The 23902-nt window shown below is 39.1% G+C and overlaps 1 protein-coding gene across 1 annotated transcript in view; it reads left to right on the top strand.

Annotated features, from left to right (window-relative positions):
- KIF14 (kinesin family member 14) overlaps nt 1-23500 on the top strand; it is a 106986-nt gene extending 83486 nt beyond the window's left edge. Inside the window, exons 29-30 of the mRNA XM_073356780.1 lie at nt 15392-15505; nt 23138-23500. Of these exons, the coding sequence (XP_073212881.1) occupies nt 15392-15483 (92 nt within the window). The 3' untranslated portion in view covers nt 15484-15505; nt 23138-23500. The remainder of the gene's footprint in view (nt 1-15391; nt 15506-23137) is intronic.
- The last annotated feature ends 402 nt before the right edge of the window (nt 23501-23902 follow it).

The raw sequence follows: 23902 nt of genomic DNA, 5'->3' as shown, positions 1-23902 counted from the left end.
TCTTCACCTCCCCCTATAACACTTACTTTCTAAACCCTTGTCAGCAATTACTCTGAGATATTCACAAGCGTAATTCTCTTCAAAGATACTGGTTAAATGCCAAAATTGAGATCAGATACTTGAGTGCATCTTGAGAGCAGTAATAATACTTAGAGTGCCAGGAGCGTGCTGTACATGACATGGAAGAAGACACAAAGGGATAAATGCATTAGACAGAACAATACTTAAAGTTGAACCTATGGCTTATTACAGCAGAGACCCAATTCTATTTTCAGTTTGAATATAAGGGTGCAACTCCAATTCTGGGCTCTGTCTTAAGCAGCTGGGACTGAATAGATGACTGCAGCTCTCACCTTGGCTAGGAGAGGAAACTAGTGAGTTAGAGGTGATCACTTGTTGTTCTGGGTCCCTCTTGCCATCATACATGCTCTCTCTAATTGTTCCTCTCTCCATGCTTTAAGTGCTTCACAGCAGGGAGAGGAAGATGTAACCTCAGTTCCTGTCCCCAAAACTGGCCTTCTAACCAGACCACAGAGGTACAGCAAGTCATGACAGAAGTGGATTTTAACAGGGTAAACTTGAGACAGATGGAGATGGCCTGCAAAGATGCCAGATGGGAGAAGCAGAGCTGCCATCCATATCCCAGAGACAGACACTAAAGGGAGGAAGAAAGCGTATTGTCTAGGTCCCCCCACGACACATGGATGAGCAAACAGGCCATAGAGCCGAGAGTGTGACAAAAGGTAAGGCGGTGCCAATGTTTTTTGTGGTGATGCTTGTGCTACCTGACGAGTCTTCAACAGGACCCACAGAAGTGCCTGCAAATATTACACTGTGTATTTGAGTAGATCCCAAACTCTGAAATTTGGGGGTTCTCCTTGCTACCATGTAATGTGTATCTTCACAATGCAGAGGTATGTACTGTGCGCTTCTGATATATTTCTTGCCACTATTATTGTGATAAATCAACATTACATACTGAGATGACATTGCGTATTGCATGTTGGATCTAATGGAGTTTTGGCCTGGTAGGAGAGATGGATTAGCCTGAAAACTGGGTCAGTTCTGAGGTCCTGATAATTTGAGACATTTGTATTAATAAAAACCTAAAATTCACTAGGATGCATAAACAACTCTCCAGTGCCTGGCTCTTATGTGGCGTATTGTTCCTGTGTAAATGGTACAAATGTTGCTGACCATGATCTGTGCTATTTTACAGTAATTATTTCACCATCTTCAATTTGCTGGTGTATCAGAACATGCTGTATACAGTGCTAGTGTTGATGCTATGTAAATAATAGGAATTATCAGCTAAAGCATGTGTTGAAGTTCTATAAATTGCAGGAATATTGGAAAGTACCCATGCAGTTTTGTGGAAACCAGGGCAATCCTCCAAATACTGCCACAAGACTCTACGCCATTACAACATATGTACTCGTTTACTCATATAAGGAATGATAGCTGAATAAAGGAGGACATGGTAAGTTACAGACTTATTATAGATGGGGGAGATTTTTAAAAGTAGCAAAGGTATTTAGGACCACAAGTCACATCAAAAGTTAACGGGACTTGTGCTTCAAAATCCCTTTTGTGCTTTTGGAAAATCTCCCTCTGTTTTAAACATGACACTTCAGAGATATTCATAAAGTGCATTTAATCCTTCCACGTGTGATCTCAAGCATCCAGGCTTCTGCCTAAGTGCTTTCCTTGATACTCAACATCAAGTTTGTCAACACAAGGCTGAAATCTGTTCCGTGCGGCAGAGGGCACAGGGGCTCTGAGTTTATAACAGTCTCTATTCCTTACTCTGAGTTCTGAGCCCATTCTAACTCTTATTACAGTTCATGGAAGTCTTTACCTTATTGTCCTGGAACTACATGAAGAACTTATGTCCACATTGCATCAGTGTATGGCCCAATGGTTGCAAGATAGAAATATGTTTACAATAATTTTCTTTTGGGTCTCTGATTTATAACATTAGAACATCATTAAGGTCCTGATGCTGCAATTGGCCTGGCATGGGCAGACCCTGGGTCAGCATAGGAAGGGCCTAAATCACATTAATGATGGGGAAATTAAGGAGCAAGCCAACAAAAGATGGGGCTGCCTGCATGAATGGTACTTAAAGTGAACAAGTGTGCCGTAATTGGGTACTGAGTAAACATCAGGCAGTTAGTTCAAAACCTGCTTACGTATCAGTGTTGAGCCTAGTATGTGTATGGTCACTGAGGATGGGTGTCCTTTTATTTCCTTGGTGCAGAACGTAATTCCCATTCATATCAGCGTTAACATTAATGGGAAGTACACGCACATGTTAAGGAGAAAACAGACCCACCATTATCTAACACATTCAGTTATGATTTGGTTGATACCGTTGGTAGGTAATTCTGTATATTTTGTGGCATAATTTTCATAGCATGATTCTAGTGTGTTAATGTTTTACATAGTTCTAGGAGGGTGGGTTTTTTCAATGACGCTGTCAGAGCTTAACTATTGCATTGGCTACACTAAAGGTTAGATTGCATTTCAATAGCAATAAATAGATGAGAAGTTTGGTTGTCTAAAATGAGTATCTGTAGATTGGCTTACAACAGAAAGCAGAGGTAGAATATGATCCTTTCATTTAGAATGATACAAAACATTTTAGTAAGTGAAATTTTAACAGAAAATAAGATATCCAAAAAGAAAAGCCTGTGGCTGTTTTAACTGTTACTTCTATTATTTTTATATTCCCAACTAATTTTAATTTTAATAAAGTAAACACACTGTCCCTCTGACATTTTCCTCAGATGAACAATTTTTCAAGAGGATTATAGGGCTGAGTAGTCCGTTTTTGAGAGGTGGAGTATGGTTTAGTTGGTGGGCCTGCTGTGATTGGAATTGATTAATGGGTGTTGTGATAAGCATGGAAACAGATCAGTGGCAGCTTATCCTGCTTTCAGCTGTCACAGCTGTGCCTCTTCACTCTTCTTCTAGCCCTATAACACTCCCTGGCAGCCTTTAAAGTACCTCCTTCCCTGTGGAATTTCTGCAAATCATTTACTCAGATGCCAAGATACCACAGAAGCAGCTGGTTCTGAGAAAAATTTGTTCAGGCTTACATATTTGTTGTGGATAAGAATATTACTTAGGAGAATCTCTTCCTATAGAAATAGAAAACATGAAGTGTCATACCCTTCAGAGCAGGTCAAACTATATTTCTAGTGGGCTGATGCACTCCTAGTCCAACAATTTTCAACCTTGCCACACTGTGAGTTTACTAGCAAGTTGACTAAATAATGTCACTGTTCCTGCTTGACAGGCACTGTAAAAAATCACTGAAAGTTAATTTTATTGTTAATGGCTTGATAGAAATAACATTACAACCTTATTAAATCCTTCTAGTTGCCATTTCTGAAGCAATGTTCAGTAAGTTTTATAACTTCTTCACAACTTGACATTTTGAAGGTAGTGGGACAATATTTGCTTGATTTATTTGTTGTGAACATTGGCCAGTAAAACCATCATATAAGTTCCGGTAGATGGCTAAGTTTATTGTGGCGTACGAAAAGGCAGAATTAGGTGAGTGAGAGCTACAAATCAGGGTAAGGACCTGAGTCTGCAATATGCAGATGCTTATCTTTACTCATGTGAGTAGTCCCATTGACTTCACTGGGACTACTTAGGTGACTAAAGCATGCATAAGTGTTTGCAGGAATGGGGCCTAAGAGTCTCAGTGAGCCTTTCTTATTGGCCTTATTGGCCTCAAAAAGGATTGAGGAGCATGAATAAAATATGTAACTGAATAAGCATCAAATATGAGAGTAATTGTAGCATTGTTCTGTATTCGTTACACTTCAGCCTTGTTAGTATTTACATAGTAAATAATAAATAGTTTGCAGGTGAAATACTTGGGAGTGATGCAATAATTTGATTTAATATTTTAAATTGCTGAGCTCTTGTGATCCTTCCCTTGTGGATTCAAATTTACCAAGAAATGCACACTTTTTAAACAGGAATGCTTTTGCAGAAATCTGGGTAGGTTAAAATTTGATTTAAAAGCAAATGATGCAAAATAAAAAGGCATTAATTTTTGAATGAATGGATTTTGATATTCAGTCTGTAACTAATTTATCTACTCAGAGTTTGGGATAGTCATGTATATGAGTACATATAAGGGACTTCTTGCAAATCTATTTATTTAAGAGATATTTGGTAATTTTCCATTGCATGTGCGTGTTCTGGTTGTACTTGGATTGGCTGTTTATAAATGACCAACACACATTCAGTGGAAAACTATTTCTCCAACAAACAAATACATTTTGTTAACTTTTTCATTTTAAAAAAATTACTGAGAGGAGCATATTTAAGGATCTTTTGTTTTAAATTCATACTATTTATTTATTCTGCAATTTTACCGTGTGTTAGCTATATCTTGTAATGCCTCGTGTCATACAAAAGCAAACAAAGTCATGTTACATTAATGACTTGTCTGAGATCATATGACTGACTGGCTATAATTCCATGCCCCTTTGCTATAAAAAACATGACCCTGAATCTTAAACAGCTTTTGAATAAAAGCACCTAAAATTATGATATGGTAACAAAGTTCACGGTATTTATAAATTTGCTATTTCAGTTATTTTCATTTACTGGTTTGAACTTCAATTGTCATTTGATTTTTACCTGATATTTTTAATACATGTTTAAAGTCGCACACAGTTTTTTTTTCCGGAGTTTACACATGATTAAAATAGCAGACAGAATTATTTTTCCTAGCTTAAATATAAACAACAGCAAAAACTTATTTTACTGTAAAAGGAATTAAATATTTGTAAAGAATTGCTTAATTTGTTAGGTACTCGATTTCAGGTCCATTCAGGAACACCTTGTTTGTACGACAACCTAGTGTTGCTAAAGAATGTGTTAAATGAAGATTTTAGTCAAAATGTGACACAAGTGATAGAGTGAATTTGATCAAATGTTATTCACATGAAATGTGAATGTGTGGTTTTCTACATTTTGATCCCTTGATGGGGGACAGGTTCTTTATGGCTTCAGCATGCACTTTTGTCCTTCCTGTGATTTCTTATTTCAGGCTTGATAGAGAAAGCCTCCACTGTTGTATCATTTCCTTCAGTGCTAACAACTTTTATTCTCTTCAACAAGTGTTTACAGAAAAGTGTTGATGCTTATTAATCTGTTTCTTGTCTTACAAATGTGCTTATGCATGATTTGTGGTAAAATTGGCATTTCTGACAGCTCTCAATGTAATCTGCACAGCACTACAAGATTGTTACATTGAGCAGATGTGGCTTGGAGTTGTTATTCTTTGTAATTACCATCATTAAGTGAAAGCATGTGTCAATCAACTTTGTACTTTAAACATACCAATCATTTGCAAGAATCTTGCATCTGTATTTCAAATATAAATATAAAATATTCTGTTGGTTTTAATTTTAATGTGATATTGTATTAAACATACAAATACTCGAAAGAATGCTACAGTAACAAATCAACAGGTTCAATAAAAGGCCTCATTTTGGGGTCATTTGATCATTATTATTATTATTATTTATTTATTATATACACATGTCCTGCCTTTGCTGCAATAGAAGTGGGTATTTGCATCTAATTTTAACTGCTGTTGTTTACTCTCTGCTACATATCCTCAAATTTACTGTGTTTCTCCAACTATAGAATTTGACTGCTCATTTTTTTTCAGGGTCCTCTCAATGAGTCTCTCACCCAATATCTTCTAGAATTTTTTTTCAAAGTCTGATGGGGGCGGGGGGAGGGAGAAGTAGTAGTATCCGTAGATTAAGATACTGTATTTTGGGCACTAATGCCTAATTCATTACCATTGCTCAGTGCCCTATCTCAGCTTTTTAGGTGCGATCTTTCTCCCACTGAACTCACTAGGAAAGCCTTGTTTGTAAGCCGGATCAAGGCATGAAACTACAATTTGAGTGGCTGAAAGCAAACATCTCTCTTATGATGACACAACAAATGACATTAAAGGTTTGATTTAAAACTCCTTTGCTTTTGTGAGTTTGATTTTCTCTTGTCCTTTGCCCTTACCACATTCTACCTACTATATGTATGGCAAGGGCCTGAGGTCAGTACATCATGCTATCCACCATGAGCCTTATCCTGTGCTGAGCACCTTCAGCTCAGGACCAAGCACGATCAAGTTGTGCATGAGCAACCATACCTAGTTTAACATGAAGTGGGATGGTGCTAAATTTGTAAGGGACACTTTAGCCTGTAGGTTTCTAATAGAGTAGTTATTCTGCATTTGTATTTTAATGATATCACTCAAAATACTGATTTCATTAATGTGTGTTCCATATACTGCAAGGTATAAAATAACATAACACATTACATAACATCTTACAGCGGAGTATGTAACCCATTATAGAAGCTTAATTTTATTATTTATTTGTTGAAAGGTTATCCTGTTGCAGAAAGAAAGAAGACCAATACTGTACTAAGGCAAACAGCTTTTCTTTCATCTCAGAGAGAGATATCAATAACCTTTCAATAGAGACAGAATATACTGTGGCTCTGCAAAGGAGGATATATCCATAGATAAAAGGTATCCTACAGTGAATGGTCCATATTAGGCTGAAATTCAAGGGATACAATAGCTAAGCCAAAGAAGTTTAGTCACTGGAGAATTGTGGACAAAATATTCTGTATGAATAGATTTTTAAGGTCATAAGAGACCATTATGATCAGCCAGTCTGACTTTCTGCTTAACACAGGCCATAGCTTCTGCTTGAATTAGAACATATCTTTTTATAAAGACATCTAATTTTGATTTAAAGACTTCAAGTGAGAGAGAACCTTACTAAGGGATGGTGGTTCTAGTGATTAACTCCCCTTACAGTTAAAACTTTGAATTTTATTTCCAGTTTGAATTGGTCTAGCTTCAACTTTTGCTCCTTAGATCTTGTTATGCCTTTATCTGATAAGTTAAAGAGCCCTCTATTATCAGCCCTTCTCTGCTTTATCTGTATCTGTCTTATTACCACTGTTGAACATTGTGTAACTACTGTCTTGGGTCCTTCAGTGAATAATGTTACGTATGTTTAGCCATTAGGAGTCTGGAGCTTCATCTGAACACTGATTGTTCATTGGATATTGATATTCTAAATCTTAGGGAGTGAAGAGCCAGGGCCGTTGCAGCTGAAATCATTGACTAGGAAGTCCATTCAGAATTCGAAAGCTAGAATGAGGCACATTGGAAGAACAAATGCTTAAGAGCTAGCAAATGGCTATTTGGTTTCTCAAGGAAAATACTCTGAGAAAGAAAACCTGCCCTTCACCCAATCTACTGGCACAAACTCTCTAAGAAGCAAACTCAGAAAACCCCAGAGCTGACCTAGGTACTAGCCTACATGAAAGTACTGATGCATGTGGCTGCAGGCTTCCTGATTTGGTGGACATAGAAATGTATGTGCTAGCCACAGCTAGCCCTCCTTCTGGTGGAGAAAGCCTTGAAAATAAATTGAACAATAGATTCTGAATTATTTTTACTGGGATGCATGAAAGCCATGTCCAAATGTCACTTGATCTTCATTCCGGATCAGTTTGTGGCTGTGGGGGAGCAATGGTAGTAGGGCTGTGGAGTGCTTTCGGCCTGCTACTGGCTGATGAGCCACGTCTGCTTAGCAGACACTGTGATCTCTGATCCCTAGGATGGGCATTGTAACAGAGGTGAGCACGGACTGAGTACAAGGCTCCTGTGTCTTAATTCTGGCTCTAACCTCCTCCGTGACTTGAATCAATTTAACCTTGCTGCCTTAATTTCCTAATCTGTGAATGCAGTTAATACTTATCTGCCTCACTCGGGGGTTATGACAGTGTTTGAAAAGTGCCTTAGAAGTGCTGAAATTCACCAAAATGCACATTACAATTTTGGTGACGTGGGACCTAGCAACCCTAATGTCTCTGGCTTATTTGGATAACTGTCCGTTGCACAAGCTATTTTTCAACTCTGCACAGACCCCAACATGAACAGCTAGGCGCCCTTTCTTCTGCAGCAAAGGACAGTGAGGGGAGGTGGTAGTAGGAATTAAATTTGGCTGTACCCCAATGAATTATCTTCCTAAACCATCCCCAAATTCTATGGCCAGCTCATCACACAGTGCAGAATCATGGTGCAGAATAAATGGTTATGTTGATAAGTGATTTTTTTTCCCCACCGGCCCACCCAAAAGTCCTAACACGAGCACCAAATACTGCCTTCGTGCCAAATGGATATCTGAAGACTTTAGCTCCTAGATATTAAGTTGTATCTAATGAGCGAATGGCACATCCTTAAGGCAATGGTGCACATTAGGGACATTCACATTTTTAAACTGAAGCTGCTTTGGGTAATGGGAGAGCAGAAGAGAGTCTCATACCCCCAACACTACTACAGTTTGTACTCAAAGGACCAAATCCTGCCTGGGTTCACTTTTAGAGGTATGCCAGGGCTGAATTTGGTCTTGTTTCAAATTAATTTAAATCAAATTTAGTGAAAATTTTCCTTCATTCTTGAACTCAGACCATCTTCTGGTTGCATTTTAAGTCCTTGTAAGCAAGCTTCTTTAATGGAAATGCTGGTGACTCTTTAACCATAGAGGAAACAGTACAATAGCTGGTGTAAGTGGGGAAAGGACCCCTGCCCCCCCCACCCAAATTGGGATATGGAGATGTCCAATTTGTAGAATCAGTGTGTCACTTCATTTGATACTTTAAAATTTTCCAGCATCAGAATCTAATGTGGATGAAGTACAGCAAGGAAAAATTTCGTTCCTAAGTTGCTTTATAAAGTGCCATAGAAACTGGAGTCTGAAAACACCTATTGAGCTAGATTTTCTAAGCAGGATACACCTGTTGGGCCTACAAAACATTAAAAAACAAAAATCACTTAGATGTGTGGAAAGGTTCTTGCCCATGCAGCTCGGGTACTTGGGCTCACTGCTGTTTATTTATTAGTATTGTAGTCGTGCTTAGGAAGCCAAGTCAAGGGCCAGGACTCCATTGTGCTAGGTGCACAGATCAAAAAAACTTATCCCTGCTCCAAAGCGCTTATAAGCTAAGTACCAGTTGGGCATGCAGAAATGCCTGTTTCGACATTTGCATTTTTGTAGAGGCCTGCTTTGAGAAGTTAGCCCATTTGTCTATCTTACCCATTCCAAGGAGGCTAGTTTCAGATGTTTTTAACTAGTCCAGTTTTAAGTGACATAGAAATGGGTTTCCAGTCTGTAAGAGATTACATTGCCTCTGTGGTCAAAGTAGGGAGGGGTGTGATTGAATAGGGTTGGGCACCAGTCCTGTAGTTGCAAGACCTGGATTCTATTCCTGGCACTTGCATTGACTTGTTCTGTTCTATTAAGGTTTCAGAGTAACAGCCGTGTTAGTCTGTATTCGCAAAAAGAAAAGGAGTACTTGTGGAACCTTAGAGACTAACCAATTTATTTGAGCATAAGCGTTCGTGAGCTACAGCTCACTTCATCGGATGCATACTGTGGAAAATACAGAAGATGTTCTTATACATACAAACCATGAAAAAATCGGTGTTTACCACTACAAAAGGTTTTCTCTCCCCCCACCCCACTCTCCTGCTGGTAATAGCTTATCTAAAGTGATCACTCTCCTTACAATGTGTATGATAATCAAGGTGGGCCATTTCCAGCACAAATCCAGGGTTTAACAAGAACGTTTGAGGAACTGGGGAGGGGGGGGGTAGGAAAAAACAAGGGGAAATAGGTTACCTTGCATAATGGCTTAGCCACTCCCAGTCTCTATGCAAGCCTAAGTTAATTGTATCCAATTTGCAAATGATTTCCAATTCAACAGTCTCTCGCTGGAGTCTGGTTTTGAAGTTTTTCTGTTGTAATATCGCAACTTTCATGTCTGTAATCACATGACCAGAGAGATTGAAGTGTTCTCCGACTGGTTTATGAATGTTATAATTCTTGACATCTGATTTGTGTCCATTTATTCTTTTACGTAGAGACTGTCCAGTTTGACCAATGTACGTGGCAGAGGGGCATTGCTGGCACATGATGGCATATATCACATTGGTACATGTGCAGGTGAACGAGCCTCTGATAGTGTGGCTGATGTTATTAGGCCCTGTGATGGTGTCCCCTGAATAGATATGTGGGCACAGTTGGCAACGGGCTTTGTTGCAAGGATAGGTTCCTGGGTTAGTGGTTCTGTTGTGTGGTATGTGGTTGCTGGTGAGTATTTGCTTCAGGTTGGGGGGCTGTCTGTAAGCAAGGACTGACCTGTCTCCCAAGATCTGTGAGAGTGTTGGGTCATCCTTCAGGATAGGTTGTAGATCCTTAATAATGCATTGGAGGGGTTTTCGTTGGGGGCTGAAGGTGACGGCTAGTGGCGTTCTGTTATTTTCTTTGTTAGGCCTGTCCTGTAGTAGGTGGCTTCTGGGAACTCTTCTGGCTCTATCAATCTGTTTCTTCCGCAGGTGGGTATTGTAATTGTAAGAATGCTTGATAGAGATCTTGTAGGTGTTTGCCTCTGTCTGAGGGGTTGGAGCAAATACGATTGTATCGCAGAGTTGGCTGTAGACAATGGATCGTGTGGTGTGGTCAGGGTGAAAACTGGAGGCATGTAGGTAGGAATAGCGGTCAGTAGGTTTCCGGTATAGGGTGGTGTTTATGTGACCATCGTTTATTAGCACTGTAGTGTCCAGGAAGTGGATCTCTTGTGTGGACTGGACCAGGCTGAGGTTGATGGTGGCATGGAAATTGTTGAAATCATGGTGGAATTCCTCAAGGGCTTCTTTTCCATGGGTCCAGATGATGAAGATGTCATCAATATAGCGCAAGTAGAGTAGGGGCGTTAGGGGACAAGAGTTGAGGAAGTGTTGTTCTAAGTCAGCCATAAAAATGTAGGCATACTGTGGGGCGATGCGGGTACCCATAGCAGTGCCGCTGATTTGAAGGTATACATTGTCCCCAAATGTAAAATAGTTATGGGTAAGGACAAAGTCACAAAGTTCAGCCACCAGGTTAGCCGTGACATTACCGGGGATAGTGTTCTTGACGGCTTGTAGTCCATCTTTGTGTGGAATGTTGGTGTAGAGGGCTTCTACATCCATAGTGGCCAGGATGGTGTTATCAGGAAGATCACCGATGGATTGTAGTTTCCTCAGGAAGTCAGTGGTGTCTCGAAGGTAGCTGGGAGTGCTGGTAGTGTAGGGCCTGAGGAGGGAGTCTACATAGCCAGACAATCCTGCTGTCAGGGTGCCAATGCCTGAGATGATGGGGCACCCAGGATTTCCAGGTTTATGGATCTTGGGTAGTAGATAGAATATCCCAGCTCAAGGTTCCAGGGGTGTGTCTGTGCAGATTTGATCTTGTGCTTTTTCAGGGAGTTTCTTGAGCAAATGCTGTAGTTTCTTTTGGTAACTCTCAGTGGGATCAGAGGGTAATGGTTTGTAGAAAGTGGTGTTGGAGAGCTGCCGAGCAGCCTCTTGTTCATATTCCGACCTATTCACGATGACAGCACCTCCTTTGTCAGCCTTTTTGATTATGATGTCAGAGTTGTTTCTGAGGCTGTGGATGGCATTGTGTTCTGCACGGCTGAGGTTGTGGGGCAAGTGATGCCGCTTTTCCACAATTTCAGCCCGTGCACGTCGGCGGAAGCACTCTATGTAGAAGTCCAGTCTGCTGCCTCGACCTTCAGGAGGAGTCCACCTAGAATCCTTCTTTTTGTAGTGTTGGTAGGGAGGTCTCTGTGGATTAGTATATTGTTCAGAAGTGTGTTGGAAATATTCCTTGAGTCGGAGACTTCGAAAATAGGATGCTAGGTCACCACAGAACTGTATGTTCGTGGGGGTGGAGGGGCAGAAGGAGAGGCCCCGAGATAGGACAGCTGCTTCTGCAAATCATTTCAATCATGCTGTGCCTCAGTTTTCCCATATGTAAGATGTGAATAATAAGTTATCCATCTTTCTGTCAAGTTCACTGAGGAGGTTGTGAAGGCTAGGACTATAACAGGATTTAAAACAGAACTGGATAAATTCATGGAGGTTAAGTCCATTAAGGGCTATTAGCCAGGATGGGTAAGGAATGGTGTTCCTAGCCTGTTTGTCAGAGGGTGGAGATGGATGGCAGGAGAGAGATGTCTTGATCATTCCCTGTTAGGTTCACTCCCTCTGGGGCACCTGGCATTGGCCACTGTCGGCAGACAGGATACTGGGCTGGATGGACCTTTGGTCTGACCCAGTATGGCCATTCTTATGTTCTTATGTTATGTTCTTTGATCTACAGTTGAAAAGTGCTATTTAAATTTCAAGTGCCTATTTATTGATTTATTTATTACTCTCCAGTAAGGAAATCTCATTTAACTTTCAAAAGTTTCTAGACCTGTACTATTCCAGATCAGTAAGCTTTTTTTAAATTTATTTTAGCAGGAAGATAACTTTTTAAAAATTTTGGGGGGTTTGAATATTTTTTAAATGAGTTTTTGTAAACTCTTTTGTTGGATTAGTTTGTTTTTTAGAGCAGCTACAATAAATACCCTATAAACAAAGCCCCGATTCTGCAATGAACAGCACGTGGGCAAGGAGCTGTGCCAACATGGAGCTATCCCTGATGCCAATACGGCTCCAGGCAGGCCCAGCTGTCCACCCACATGTAATCAATTTTAGTTTTGGGGCCTTAAAACAATTCAACATCTGGCCTCTTGTAAGAGAGATGGTAACTTCATGTTAGTCATTTCTAGTCAGTGCTTTCTAGCAAGAGACACTGAGTCCTCTGTCTGCATTATTTGAACTTTATAAAAGTTGCTGAATGCAAATGAAAATGATGCTTAGCTTTGAGCAGTGGTACCTTACAAGTAAATTGTTTATTTTTTGTTTTGATGGTGTATGTGTTCTCAGAAGTTAGTTTACTTTGTTTTAGACTCTGCTTTATATTTGGATGTCTTGCTTTTTAAAACTGTTATTAAAAATGAAAAAATATTGAACAGATATTTTTCCTCTGAAGTAACCCTATTTTCAAATTGATGAATCTGAAAGATCGACAGAAGAAAAGAAATTGAGTTACATGTTAATACAGCAGGTGACTTATTCACTACAAGTTTTAATATACGATATTAAAAAATTTTAATGTTAGAGACTTTATGACAACATTAAAGAACATGCTATTTCCTAAAATGACTGAAATAAAATACTAAATTTATTTTCATGTAGAAGAAGGCAGGTAAATTGTTACACATTTGGTTACTGAGTCCCTTTCGAAGTAGAAGCAGCAGCATGGAAAAGCCTTTTCTTTTTACAGGTGTTACAAAAATTAAAAGACATACAAACCTATATTGTTTGTGGTTGCTTAAATCAAGCAGAGGGCCAGTTTCAGAGACACTGAAAACAAGGTTGGCTTTTAGTTCATAAGAAGTGATGTAACACAAAGCTTAATTTGACAATGATTTATAATGGTTAAACTTTGTAAATTGCCTTGAGATATAGAAAGGACGTGTATCATTAAGTGGGCTTGACAAGTTAGAACTCATGGGAGTGAGTTCAGAAGGGAAAAAGAGACACATACTCCACCCTTGAGTTTGCATAGACCAGAGGAATCCACACTGATTATTTCCAATTTTCCTGGGAAAGAGTCCTAATAGATTCCATAGTGAAGGTTTTGGTTTCATGTGCTTCTCCTCATTTTGCATTCATGGTATTACTTCCGGAAAGCAAGTGAAAATATTGTTTTCAAAGACCTCATACAGAAGCTTTTTTTAATATATATAAATACCCAATTAGGGTAATTTATTGAACTCCTCTACCTCCACTGTAAGTGATTTTAAAAAGAATTAGTTGTGGACTTTTTGTTTTGTTTTGTTTTTATTTTGCTTTTCAAAAATATTTGGGAGTCCCCAAGGTTAGCAACTCTTCAGCTTTGCTGCATAAGAAAATGGTGCCATTTAACTTCTTTTCAATAAAACACACAGGTAATTGACAGATTGAAAGGAAATGATTTACTCTGCTCCCCTCCCCAAATATGTACATTTCTTGGGTTCTACTCCAGTGTAAGAAAAAGCTGCTAGTAAAAGATGTTGCTGTTCTCTAGTCTTTGTTGTATTCAAAGATAGAATGATGTGTGGAATCACTTTTTCTCATACACATTTTGTTTATTCTATTTTTAATGTATAACCACAGACAAATTTAGCTACAACCAGATAGGACTGTTGTGTGCCCCTAAAAGGGGTGTGCTTGAAATGTGTGGACCAGACAAGTGTTTATGGTGTAAAAATCAACACAGTGGGGCATTTTCTCCTCCTGAGGTGCATATATAACTGCCATTAACATTAATGAGAATTATGGAAATGTAGCTAAAGAAGGCTATAGCCCAATGTATATACTGCATACAGGATATTAACATCCCAGAGGACCTATGCACATTCCTCTACACATTAGAGTCCAGAGATACACAAAAGACTATCCAGGACCATGACACTTCTTTTGTTAAATCTGAGAGAACTCTGCTTTGACTGTAATTAGAGCCTTTTGACAAGCCAGTCTTTATGCCCTTGTTGCAGTAGGTTAGATGCTTGTTGATAGGAGTACATGTAATCAGCAGTAGTTGCTAAACATGAATTGAAAGTTTAAAAAAAAAATTTCTGATGTGATGTTTTACCTTCTATGTTAAATTTAATATTAGCAAGTATTTTAACTTTGGGGTGGAATTTTTTTTTGTTTTTCCGGGATCTGAATTTTGGCCTCATTTTGCTTATACGCTGAAATTATCTTCAGAAAATCAATTGAGTGCTCTGAATTCTTTATTTAGTATCTATCACTTAGACAGCTACTTGGTTTAAGATATATTCCAAAACGTGAAGGAAGTATTTTAGCTGGAGATAATGATACTTGACAATATCTGTGCTGCAGGAGGAGATGAAATCACTATATTTAGAAAATAATATTTTTGCTACATATTCAGGTTAAGTGTGTGCACATCCTGGTAGCTGGAACATCTGTTTCTATAGCTTGTTGTTCCTCTTGGCTGCTTTTCAATTGGATTTCCTCAAGCAGGTCCAAAGCTTGTCACCTTAGCCAGGGTCTGTTAACTATCACCACTGGCCCCACATTAAGTAGGAGGTTCAGGGCTAAGCTAATAACTCTCCTGCCTTTCTGACTGATCACAGTGATTCTCACTGTGGATACTTATCATGCTGGGCTCCTTTGGGAGGATTATCTTCTTTGTCTATACTTCTGGGTGGAATTGTTTTTGTTTTCCCTCATTCCTAGGGTTACATATGAAAATATTGAGAGCATTATTGCTTTTATGAAGCAGCTGTTTGATTGTTGTCCATTGTTTTTCCCATCACGAGGATCTAAAATAACACTGTATTTTACATCTACATTGCTTATTTCTTTTTATCCTGGGCACAGGTATAGCTGCTTATTCTGAGAGGAGAGACTGTAACCAGAAGCACATTGCAGGGTGGCATCATGAGCAGTCCTTCGTAACTCTCATTTCATAGAAACCCTGACTCCAATTTCATGGTAAGTTTACAGGTGAACTGACTTTGATGGTCTTGGCTTAAGTAGACAATGGCACACGTTATTTTATTAAGTCTTGCATAATTTGGCGGGCTTGACTTTGTCAATGCTCCCTGTTTCACTAGTTAACAGAGCTCAAATCTGAAGGCTGAGGGAGAAAAACTGATGCATGAAGAAATGGAGACTTTTCACCAATGCATGAAGGAAGACTATGAATCAGGCGCCCTGGTCCTTCCAAGCTATAGGGCTGATCCAAAGCCCTTTGAAGTCAATGGAACAACTCCATTGGAACAGGTCCAAAGCGAACAGGTTACTCTTGTCATTCCCCAAGTGACTTCTCAGAAGCCGCTCTTGCCACTCTTGCAGCACTGCTCTGTGGAGTGACCAACCAGTGGTGCTGGTTAGTCCATGCGTCTTCTAGAGCAGATGCGCATCATCAGGAAAGAACAAAACACATGAGGAACAAATCTTATGTAGTTCCCCTCTGTTGTGTTTATTTTTTTAAGACTTATCTGTGTGTTTGGTCATATAAGTTGGGGCAAAGACCTGTCCTTTTTCTTTTTTTAATGTGTTTGCAAAATGCTATGCACACCTATAGCAACAGAGAAATAATAAATCTGACATTCACCCAGACAAGCAGACTATGTCAATTAGCGAGTTTTCAAACAGAATAAACAAAGACTTTCTTAAAAAAAAAAAAAAAAAAAATCCCAGATCCCACAAAACTTCTTTCTGCTTAAAGATTATAACAAGTTAGAAACAAAAGAGCTAATTAGTGTTGTGATCTGTCAAGGCAATTTGTTGACTATATTACTCCTTTTGGTAACTCTCTGCCTTCTGTTAATTTACAATGTTAATTATATCCCTCCATCTTATGAGTCTGATAGAGAAGTAGTTCTGCCAAAGGGGTTGAAGTGTACTGTGCATCGGCCTGCAGCAGATTATAACCTGTGCTTGAAGGTAGTGATAAACTGAGTGTGCTATCTCACTGTTACCATCTTCAAGGGGGAGGAGATTCTGTGTCTGAGCAGGGCAAATGAAACAGGCTTTCTAGTCAACCTTCAGAGTGAAGTGGAAAATATCCTAATGTGAAATTGGTCCAGAGAAGATTGGGTGTATGAGGGAAGAAATTTGGGAGACATTAATTTGATGAGGAGTACTTGTGGCACCTTAGAGACTAACCAATTTATTTGAGCATGAGCTTTCGTGAGCTACAGCTCACTTCATCGGATGCATTCAGTGGAAAATACAGTGAGGAGATTTATATACACAGAGAACATGAAAAAATGGGTGTTTATCATGCTCACTGTAAGGAGAGTGATCACTTAAGATGAGCTATTACCAGCAGGAGAGTGGGGGGGGGAGGGGAGAAAACCCTTTGTAGTGATAATCAAGGTGGGCCATTTCCAGCTGTTAACAAGAACGTCTGAGGAACATTGGGGGGGGGGGAGGGAAATAAACAAGGGGAAATAGTACTTTGTGTAATGACTCAACCACTCCCAGTCTCTATTCAAGCCTAAGTTAATTGTATCCAATTTGCAAATGAATTCCAATTCAGCGGTCTCTCCTTGGAGTCTGTTTCTGAAGTCTTTTTTGTTGAAGAATAGCCACTTTTAAGTCAGAAATTGAGTGACCAGAGAGATTGAAGTGTTCTCCGACTGGTTTTTGAATGTTATAATTCTTGACATCTGATTTGTGTCCATTTATTCTTTTACGTAGAGACTGTCCAGTTTGACCAATGTACACGGCAGAGGGGCATTGCTGGCACATGATGGCATATATCACATTGGTAGATGTGCAGGTTAATGAGCCTCTGATAGTGTGGCTGATGTGATTAGGCCCTGTGATTTTGTCCCCTGAATAGATATTCACAGTTGGCAACGGGCTTTGTTGCAAGGATAGGTTCCTGGAAGCCCGTTTGAAATGAACATTTTGACATTTTCAGAACTTTTACCTAGTTTTCTTCAAAAATGAAATTCTGGACAAATCTACCCAATTTCACAACATGTTCAGATTTTAATGGAACTGCATATTCCAATGGAATTTGTTTCAGTTGAAGTTTCTCCAGCCAGAATGTTACAATTGCAGTCAGTGTCTCTGAACATATTTGGTGTTTCATTGCGCTAAAGGCTTTAATAAGACATGGTCCTGGCCCCAATCCTGCAACTGCTTAACCATATGTGTAACTTCCCACATGGGAGTAGCCCCGTTGACTTCAATTGGAGATGAAACAGCATCTTCCACATGTTTGTACAGCCCTTGGCACAATGGAACTACTTCCTTGAGTAATGTTGCTCACAGACTTAAGTATTTACAGGACTGGGGCCTAAGAAATGCAGTAGTGCCCATGAGAGTCTACAGAAGCACTTTTCTCCCCCTCTTCTTTCAGTTTTACTCTCCTAACATGTTACTTTGGGATAAGGCCCTAAATGTAACCCAAAACTCAGTATAAACAATGACACTGAAACGTGGCAGCAAAGTGGATAGCGCTAGGGCTCAATCCTGCCTGTTGCTGAGTGCCTCCTATCTCTCTCTCTCCAATAGGCCAATCACTGTGGTGCCTCAGCACTGAGGAATTTTGTGCTCTGAGGGCTTCTGTAAGATTTAAAGCTGGGAGCATTACCATCTCCTAAGTGACAATTACAGCCTTGGACCAAGAAGCCAACCCTGCTCACTTCCCTCAACTCCCATTGGCTTCAATAAGAGGCAAAGTTGCTTGGCACCTTGCAGGATTGTTTCCCTGGTGCACAGCTATGGGGAGAATGGAAATTTTGGCCAAGGACTCTGGGGCAAACCCAGCTCTGAACAGAATACCATGGGATCTTTAATGTATATGCAAAGGAGATACGCCCATAGTATTTTGAGGATTTCTCTGAGAGCCACCCATAGAAAACTCAGTTTGTCTGTCTTGGGGAAAACAAAGAGCTGAGGAGACCCTCCTGGGGTTTGACCTCTGGCCCTTGGGCAGGCACTCCCAACCTGTAGGGCACACCTGCTTCTCTGTGCCATCCCAAGCCCTGTGTCCTCTCCCTTCCACTACATGGTGCTACGTGGCATAGCTCCCTGAACACTCTATGGCTATTGCTGGGAAGGAGAGGGACAAAAGGCTGTACAGCAGCTTGCCAGAAGCTGGGAATGGGCAACGGGATGGATCACTTGATCATTACCTGTTCTGTTCATTTGCTCTGAGGCACCTGGCATTGGCCACTGCTGGAAGACAAGATGCTGGGCTAGATGGACCTTTGGTCTGACCCAATATGGCCATTGTTATGTTCCTATGTTATGTAACAGCTATGCTTCTAAAAGGGAAGCTGCAGGAGAGAAGAGCATCCCCATTGGAGTGGGGCAATATTGATGGGGATAACAGCCAAATTCTGAGTGGGAGGAGTGGCCCGACAAATAAATGTCTCTGAAGTGGGGGAGATACAGCAGGGGGCAATAGTAGACTGCCAGGACAGCACGGGACATGGACAGTGAGAGAAGGGGCGGGAATAATGGAGAGAAGAGTGCTCAGGGGAAGAGGCTATTGGAGAGAAAGCAAGAATAGAATATGGAGAGCAACATTTAAGAAATGAGACAGGTAAAAAGAAAAATGAGAAGGGGAGGGGGGGAAAGCTGTGAAAAAATGGGCAAAATACCCCCAGCATGTGAGACATGGCAACTGTGTTAGTGCAGCCCAGCTGCTGCTATGTAATATGGCACAAGTGGAGAGTGGGAGCTGTTGTTCTAAGGAGCCAGATTCTAGTGCTGACTGAAACAAAGTAGAATTTAAGGGGCAGGGGGTGGGTAAGAGGGAAATCCTATTTAATTTTTTCCTTTAAATTAGAAGACTAAAAATGAAGAAATATTGTGCAGAGTATTAAAAAGTTGCAACCCATATCAGAAAAGAAATCAAGTTCTATTTTAACTCTTTCTGAGCCTGTTCTGAATCCTTTTGAATCAGGATAACAATCTATTTGGATCGGGCACTGCACAGAAATAGAATTTTTTTTTTTCCTTTTAGAAACTTGCTGGAGAGTTGGGGCCAAACTCAGACTTGGTGCAATGGGTGCATCTCCATTTAAATCACTGGGATTTCACCATCTAATATTGGGTTTGGATTTGGATGTTTGAGGCTGGGAAGCTTGTATTTCTTTTGCATCCTCTTAGGTGATCTATGGACTTAAAATAAATCTAGTTTAGTGGGCTAGATAGTACATTTAAAAACTAATAATAATGAAAACTAAGTGAATGGAATATGCTCTTACTGATGCTATTTCCTTTGTGCAATTGTTTGTCTTTTAATTTAAACATACAAAATACTGAAAATATGTTCAGAATAAAATACTAGGTTTATTTGTACCTACTCTATAGATGTCTATGCATTTGTGTCTCTGATCATGTAGAGGAAAGAAAGGAAGGGGAATAGGGATGAAAAGAAAAGAGAGAGCAAGAAAAGTTATTAATAGGTCTGTAATGGTATGAAGTTTATTCTAGGGGTGAGGTAAAACTTAATGGTTCATAAATAGCAAATTCATTATGTTTTTAATACTCAGGTTATATTAACACCATATAACATCTTTATGGTACCATTAGTACCGTTTAATCCCAACCTCAATTTGGAAATAAATATTTCCAAATCTTTTTCATGGAACAATTGGCCAAATAAATTTGAAAAAAAAATTATTTGATTAGTGCATGGTTGGTTAGATCATAAACAGACTTATAAATGTTTTATGTCAGCTGTTACACAGAGTTCTTAAATGTTAACAAATTAATTTATTTTAAAGGCCATATCAAGGTGAAAACACCCAGGGCCCTAGGCAGCAGGACAATACATCACACAGCCATTTCTCATTCAGTCACAGTAATGGCAGAGGATATGTTAAGACATAAAACGTGATATGGTTTGTTAAATATTCATTTATAATTTGCATTCATTATTAAATCATGTGTTAGAACTAATCTTTAATCTTAAATACATAATATGTCGTAAAGCTTATTTGAAAACATAACTATAAATATTTAATGTTGTTCGTGTTGCTTTTTAAAGGTTGACTAGAATACACCAAAATACTTGTTTGTTAATGCTATTTAATTATTCCAAAGAGATTTGATCTGCATTGATGTTGATTTCAATAATTCATTTCCGCCTTTAGGTCAATATAAAATAAATACCTGTTTGGGGAGACAACCTACTGTATGATTAATGGTAATTTAGCTCCCCAAACACTCCATAGCAATACTGTCACTCACTGCAGTACACTGAGAAGGCTTCAGACAATATTTCCAAGGCTCATTTCATACTGGTCTGTAATAGTTTGCATGATGACAACAAGCAAGCATGCTTTTCTAAACATATTGTTGTGGATGTTGGAGGTTTTCAGTTTAAATTATTAAAACTGTGCTGTTGAGATGGGATGGATTACAAAGTCATTTTCACTATTAGGAAGTACACCTGTGTAACCTAATACTTGCTGAGGTCTCTTAGAACTGCTATTCAATTTGTTTTTTGTAAACTAAAAAGTAAAGGCTGCATGAGAAAACTGAATGTGACAGAGCAGTGATTTGTATTATAGGAGACTGGGAGCTACCCAATGATCCATGTAAAAACAGTTCATTAAAATGTTTATGTGCTTGGCTGGTTAATGCAAAGAAAGCTTTACTGCAGTCTTATAAAACCTTGGTAACTTCAGGTTGAAGTCAAATCAATGCATTCGTAATCATTCAGAGACATGCTCAATCTGGGGTAAGAATTTTTGAGAAAGGTACAAGAGACCGTGCATCATCTTTGCTTTGTGTCATTTTTCTTTTTCCAAATTAAAATGTGCATGAGTATTTTCTTTCTCACAAATAGCTGTTTTCAGCTCTTCACCAGAGCTTCAAATTCTGATGAACAAGCCCCCAAGCTAGCTGTTGTTTGTCCAATAGGTTGATCCCAAAGAGTGACTTGAAAGTCACATCAATGAGCTGTTGAACCAGTTGAAAGTATCATACCTGCTTTTGGCAAAGGAGCTGCTAAAACCATAAGATAACCTCAGCACTATCCTACAATTTATTTATTGCGATGAGAGGTTCAAATCCAACAGGGAAAAGGCAACAATAGCACAGCATGGTTACATTCTGCCAAAATAAGCTAAACAGATACTGCAGCAATCCATCCTGGATTACAAAGGCACCAGCCATGCAAAAATGTCAAATGCCCAGTTCCAGAATGGATCATATTAACTCTACTGCCCAAGTTACAGTACACAAACAAAAAGTCAGTCCTGGGATTTCAAGTACAATAGTAAGAGAGTTTCCTAGCTTGCAATCAAAACAATTCTGGTGAGGGAAGGTGGGGGTCTGATTTCAGTGCTGGCCCCCAAAATTTGACACTTAAGCTGATTTTTACAATTTGCGATCATTTGCTCTGCAGCACGAGCTGAAATTGAGGTTGCATGAAATAGAGGAAATAGGACATCCTCTTTCAAATACCTCAGCAGAAAAGCAGTAAAATTGAAACTTATCAGTAATCTCCAAGGCATTTGGCATAATAAGTGAGAAAAGAGACCACTAAAAAGGTCTTTGGTCAGAAAAAACATAGTTTCTAACTGGCTGCCATCTCTCCTCATCATTTTGAAGAACATGAACTACCAATTTCCCTATAAGATGAAGGGGATGTAAAGAAGTGCTTTAGCATCCTATACATTATCTCATTTTATGATTACAAATAGAGCACTTATGTGTATTGACCCGTATCTCATACCAGCCATCAGTAGCCAGATCCAGACTTATCCCATTGTTCCAGCATTGGATTAGGCCCTAAAGTGAGATCAGGACCAAATTTATCTAATGTGATCACTTGATTGTGACATTTTTGTTATTGGCACTTGTATGTATGCATGGGCAAGGCTTGAATATCTGAGAGAATGGGAGATAACAGTGGAGTATCTTGGAGCACCAACTGAGCAAATGTCAATACTTTTTCATAAGTGTGGGCTGAGGGAACTCTCTCTATTGAATTTAATTGTCTCCTCTTTACTTGCAAGCTTAAAAAAAAAACAGTTTGCTCCCCATATGGGTTTCCCCAACTTTCAGCTATAATTGTTAAGTTTAAATGACCCTCAGTTCTGCAGCATATCAACTTGATGTGTATAATTGATAACCAAACATTTTTTACAGCCTGTTAAATGGTGAGGCTAAAATATAATATATATAATGTTGATTAAAGTGCTTTTGTAAAAAGGGGTCAGAGACATTAGCTAGTTAAAAGAAAGTGTGAGCTCTGTTGTTGTACTTTTAACCTGTATGCTTTTAGTTTCCATAATTGATACCACATGTCCACTCTAAGCACTTCTTGTCAAGTTTCAGACTGCAAATGTTAAATACATTTGGAATACAACACACTTATGGTGAGGACACTGTGCAGAGTGCTCAGCAATGTAGATTGCTGGTATTATAATAGTGACTATGAAAAAATAATTTAAATGACCATAGTAATTTGTAATTGTATGGTAAAATATAAAAATTTTAGGTGTAAAACAGTGCAGAGTAACAGCAAATCTGAAATGGATTAAAACAGACATTCAAATGATAATTGCCATGTAATTTTATTTTGGTTATAATTTGTGGTGTTATTTTTATAACTGACATGATACATAATATGTTTTTCAGGGTTCTGTGATAGCGAACCAACAAATGGAATCTGTCACAAAGTATTTGCAACTCCCCTTAGTGAAGAAAGTTGTAATGTTGTTAAAGTACAAGCACAGACTGAAAAATTTTCAGCATATACATTGATGAAATATTTTCCGAACAATGTAATGACTACAGACATCTGCAGTATAACAACTTCTTTTGCCGTCTTCTAAAAAAATATCCTTTTGTTCTCATAACTAGTGGATGCAGTGCTCAAGGATTTTTTCAGTAAATCTTTTTTTAATATGCTGAAAGCTGCTAAAGACTCATTTAAAAAAAAAATCTATACAACTCATACAACATGGGCTCTAACAGTGCCAGCCTCCCCATGGTGCCCTGTCAAGGTAACTCAGCCCTAAACTAGAGGGACCAACTAAAATATTAGTTTAGCCATTGGTCTTTCTGGGTCCAGTTAAGAAGGATGATTACTGTGATGTGTACACATGTCTGTTGGGAACTGGACATAAACCAACAAATTATTTAATGTAGACTACGGAAGAGCCATCAGATTAGTAACAACTTTCAGTCACTGCCAGTCTGGACTGAATTTGAAATAGTGGTATGGGGTGAAAAGGTCCATATTTCATTTTAACAATTCCTTGATGCATCCAGTTCCTCTGTTAGACCACTCGAGTCAGTATCCCAAACAGAAAAGCTTTAAGACCTTGAATACAAGGATAAGAGTTTACTAGTTAGTATAGCAGCATCATTGTGTTGGGTCGCTAAAAATACATTGTTTCT

Source organism: Lepidochelys kempii, chromosome 8 (genome assembly GCF_965140285.1).
Source record: "Lepidochelys kempii isolate rLepKem1 chromosome 8, rLepKem1.hap1, whole genome shotgun sequence".
NCBI classification, from domain to species: domain Eukaryota; kingdom Metazoa; phylum Chordata; order Testudines; family Cheloniidae; genus Lepidochelys; species Lepidochelys kempii.
The sequence above is the reverse complement of the archived record's forward strand: the minus strand, read 5'-3'. Positions and strand labels throughout refer to the sequence as shown.